Here is a 3,612-nt window from a genome sequence, read left to right on the forward strand (position 1 = left end):
GAAGGAACCTGAGCTTTTCTACTCCACTGAATTGAAGACCGAGGTCACTACAGTTAAAATCTCTTGCTGATTTAATCCACCTTTAAACTATTAATGTCTGTGAACAAATAGCCTATGTATTTTTATGTTTGTGTGCCTCAGCGTTTCTGAGTGAACACCGCTGGTTTACTCACTATTTTAAAGTGTACTGTCGATCACGTGATATGACGTCATGACGTGCAGCTGACGTTACCTGAAAAATCTGTCCAAGATGGCTACCCTCTTGAGCGACGTGTATCAAGAATGAAACAACTTGTAAGTAAACCAAAACACTTCAAAACTACTTTGCTTGTTGTAATATTGTAAGAATATCATATTACACGTGATATTTGACTTAGACGAGGCTATTTTTAAGTTGCAAGCGCGGTGCCGCGGGCGCGATTGCCGTCAGTCCGCCTGCTAGTTACAGATAATATCCTGTGTACTGTTAATGTCGTGGCAGGGCAATAATGTTAACGTTAGTCAATAACTCTTTTCAGCAAGCGATAGTCCTTCTGTTTTTGAGTGTGTTGCTGCTGTTTGTGTTAAGCGCCCTGCTCTGGCAAGTTCAATGTGATGTTATCTACATGCTGATGCACCCAAATGAGCTAGTGGCTAACGTTAGCAGTTACGTTAACTTTTACTCAAACAAAGTTAAGGTTATGGACATAATAGTTACCGAATGAACTATGCAAGTTTTTATTAAACCCTTTACAAACGTCTTTTCATTATAGGTTTAAGTGGAAGGAGTGCAGTGAGCATCCCCAAAATCAAGGTGACTCAAATGTTAATTTAGTCTGTAACTATTTTTCACCATTTCTTTTATTTGGAGCCTAATTCATTAGCATCAATCAAACGTCTCTTAAAAATTAAATCTCTTGCTGTCTGTTTTTGTGTGCATGTGCAGACCTACATTGTCACCAGAGAGCAACTTTATCGGTAAGTTACATTCACTTGAAATTCTGTATCATTAATTTGTCATTAAAGAGGTTGATTGCATAATTTGACTGGTTTCATATTGATTGTTTTATCTGTGCAGGTGAAGGACTTCTTGGGGAAATGGCCGGCTCTTCGGATTGAATCACAGGTAAAACAGACTCGCTTCTCTTTTCTGCCACTCTTCACACATATTTCACTGCCAAGTTTTTAATATGTATCACATTCAAATGGAACAGCAAATGCCACTATTCACTGTGTGTAAGAACTATCACTTTGCATGTGACCATGTTGCTCAACAATGTATTTTAACGGAACATGTTGCATCACAAATGTGTTTTCGGTTGCAAATCGAGTATTAGTCTTTTTATATAATTATTTTTGTTTGTTTTTGTAGCTTTGTGCTGAGTTCCAACGCATCACAAACGTCAACATACGGAACCAGTTCTATGCTGTGCTTGACCAACACACACCTGCACTGGTGGCCTTGTATAGGCAGAAGGCGGCACGAACCGGTAAGATATCAGAGGCGCTGAGTGACATCTTAAAGACTTATGAACTGATATGTTTTGTCTCTTATGTTTACTGTGATGGCCAACTTATTCAAACTGAAAATTCACTTTTGAGGTTCTTGCAGATTGTGAATCGATTTAAACGCTTTTTAATTTCAAACTTTACAGGAACCCGTAAAGCGCCTCCATAATTCAGAGAACAACCCACACAAATACGATCCACAAACCGGGTAAGACTGCGTATTGTATACTGTAAATGTTAGTTTAATCTACCACTATATGGATTTGAAATACTAAAACTGAATTTCATTTATGATGCCTGCAACTTTTTCCCCCAGAATAAATTCATCACATAACCTGGCTGTGACCACTTATCTCTTCAAAGAATTAAGGACAACTTTTACAGACGTTGACCCTGAATGTGCAAAAGGTAATATTAAAGATGTTGTAATCATTTTAATGTCCTCTGTTTTACTTAGTTTTATTGGCATTACATTTATTTATGATTTATTTAACAGGTTGCAAGACGTATTTTGAGACTTTGCGGAGGAAGTATTCTTTGGCTCAGCCTGAAAAGGCCAAGAAAAGAAACACTATGAAGAACACTGCAAAGAACCGTCAAAGAAAGAGACGGGTAAGTTAAGAAACTGGTTAAGCAGTTGTTGTTTTTTTCTTCTTCAGAATGTAACTGTCCTCCTCTCTGTGTTTTAGTGGTTAAATTACTGTCATGTTTTGCAGTTGCTGGAGACCATGTCCAGTGTTGTACAAACCCAACACATAAAGGGAACTGTGGAAGACTGCAACAATAGAACTGATGTCTGATGAAGATGCTATTGTTGATGGAAGGCCAGTGTGGATGCTGAGGTCTCCACCAAACAGAACCACAGAGTTATCTGCTCTCTGCCAGGTACTACAAACCAGACTAGAGGCTGACCCACGCTACGTCACACCACCAGTGCATCATGGCAGTTTGAAAAAATTAATATTTACATATATACACTTTAATTTCTATATTTATTTATTGATTTTAAATTGTTTTATATTGTATACTTTGTATATTTGTTCCTTTTTGATGTGCATGTTGCTGATCTCCACGTTTTGTATTTTATTCCTTTACACCTTTGTTAACATTTCTTTTTCCCCATTCATTTTAATGTATGTTTATAATGTTCATGTTATATTTGTTTTTGTTCCTTTAAATTTTCATCCCCTCAAATATTTTTGTTCCCCCATTCCTTTTTAATGCTTGTTTATAATGCTCTTTGTAATGTTTTACCTTAATAAAAATGTCAGACTTTCTCATTGTTCTTTGTGTGTGTTTTTAAAATTATATTTGAATGTATTAAAATTGGGGTAAGGGGGGTTTAGTGTATACTGAGCAATATCTGCATAGCTGGCCTATAACCAATCAAATCACTGTGCGAAAAGGCCTAGGGTGGGTTATGTTCTAAAAGTAACCAATCAAATCACTTTCCTGGGTTTTCAATGTATCCTGTCCTCCAATAGTGGTCTGGGTAATGGGAGTGGTTTTAAAAGAAAAGGACCAATAGGGGGGAAGGCCAAAAGGTGCACAAAGGTGTGAAAATGTTCTCTTGAAAAAAACCTTTGAGGGATTACTTGCCATGGCAACAAATGGCTGTAGCACGGGAGTATACGTCCACAACATACATCCGATTTGGTATCATTTCGGATGTATACGGATATATACAGACCCATGGAATTTGAGCTATCCGGCCAGTATACTCCCGGATTCTTCCGAATTCCAGCAGTGTATACAGGAGTATACTGGTCCGGATACACCTCTTTTCATGCAGTGTAAGTGGTTAACAGAACTAGGCCAATTGGTCTAATCTTACCAGCACATGGCTGCGATTTTATCCTCACTAATACATCCCACACTATCCCATCAGCCTGAGATTGTACAGTCTATGAATTAGCCAAGGACATAGAATGTGGCTTAATGTCTATCAGACATCAAAAGACAGAGCAAAAAAAAAAAAAATGCATTCCCCAATATATTTCATTATTCCATCTCTTTCTCGCTGGCTGAAATGAAATTGTCCTTGTCTAAATCAGATTGGGAGATTTGGATAAAGGTTGCTCAATTGCAGCAACATCCAAAGCCGGCAGAGAGGAGTAATATATC

The 3,612-nt window shown here is 37.8% G+C and overlaps 1 protein-coding gene across 1 annotated transcript; it reads left to right on the plus strand.

Moving 5' to 3' along the window:
* Positions 1-1,355: 1,355 nt before the first annotated feature.
* Positions 1,356-2,688, plus strand: LOC308699680 (uncharacterized protein). Its single transcript, XM_081380588.1, has 5 exons — positions 1,356-1,469; positions 1,635-1,696; positions 1,805-1,896; positions 1,985-2,100; positions 2,205-2,688. The coding sequence occupies exons 1-5, from the start codon at positions 1,404-1,406 to the stop codon at positions 2,286-2,288; spliced, it is 420 nt and encodes a 139-aa protein (XP_081236714.1). The 5' UTR covers positions 1,356-1,403; the 3' UTR covers positions 2,289-2,688.
* The last annotated feature ends 924 nt before the right edge of the window (positions 2,689-3,612 follow it).

This window comes from Scardinius erythrophthalmus, assembly GCF_964197995.2.
Source record: "Scardinius erythrophthalmus genome assembly, chromosome: 12".
Lineage (NCBI taxonomy): Eukaryota > Metazoa > Chordata > Actinopteri > Cypriniformes > Leuciscidae > Scardinius > Scardinius erythrophthalmus.

Excerpts from the sequence above, each read along its gene's own strand:
- LOC308699680 (XM_081380588.1), top strand. The coding sequence starts at position 1,404 with ATGCTGTGCTTGACCAACACACACCTGCACTGGTGGCCTTGTATAGGC. Across the intron at positions 1,470-1,634 it reads GCAGAAGGCGGCACGAACCG|GAACCCGTAAAGCGCCTCCA; the intron begins GTAAGATATCAG and ends CAAACTTTACAG. Across the intron at positions 1,697-1,804 it reads AAATACGATCCACAAACCGG|AATAAATTCATCACATAACC; the intron begins GTAAGACTGCGT and ends TTTTTCCCCCAG.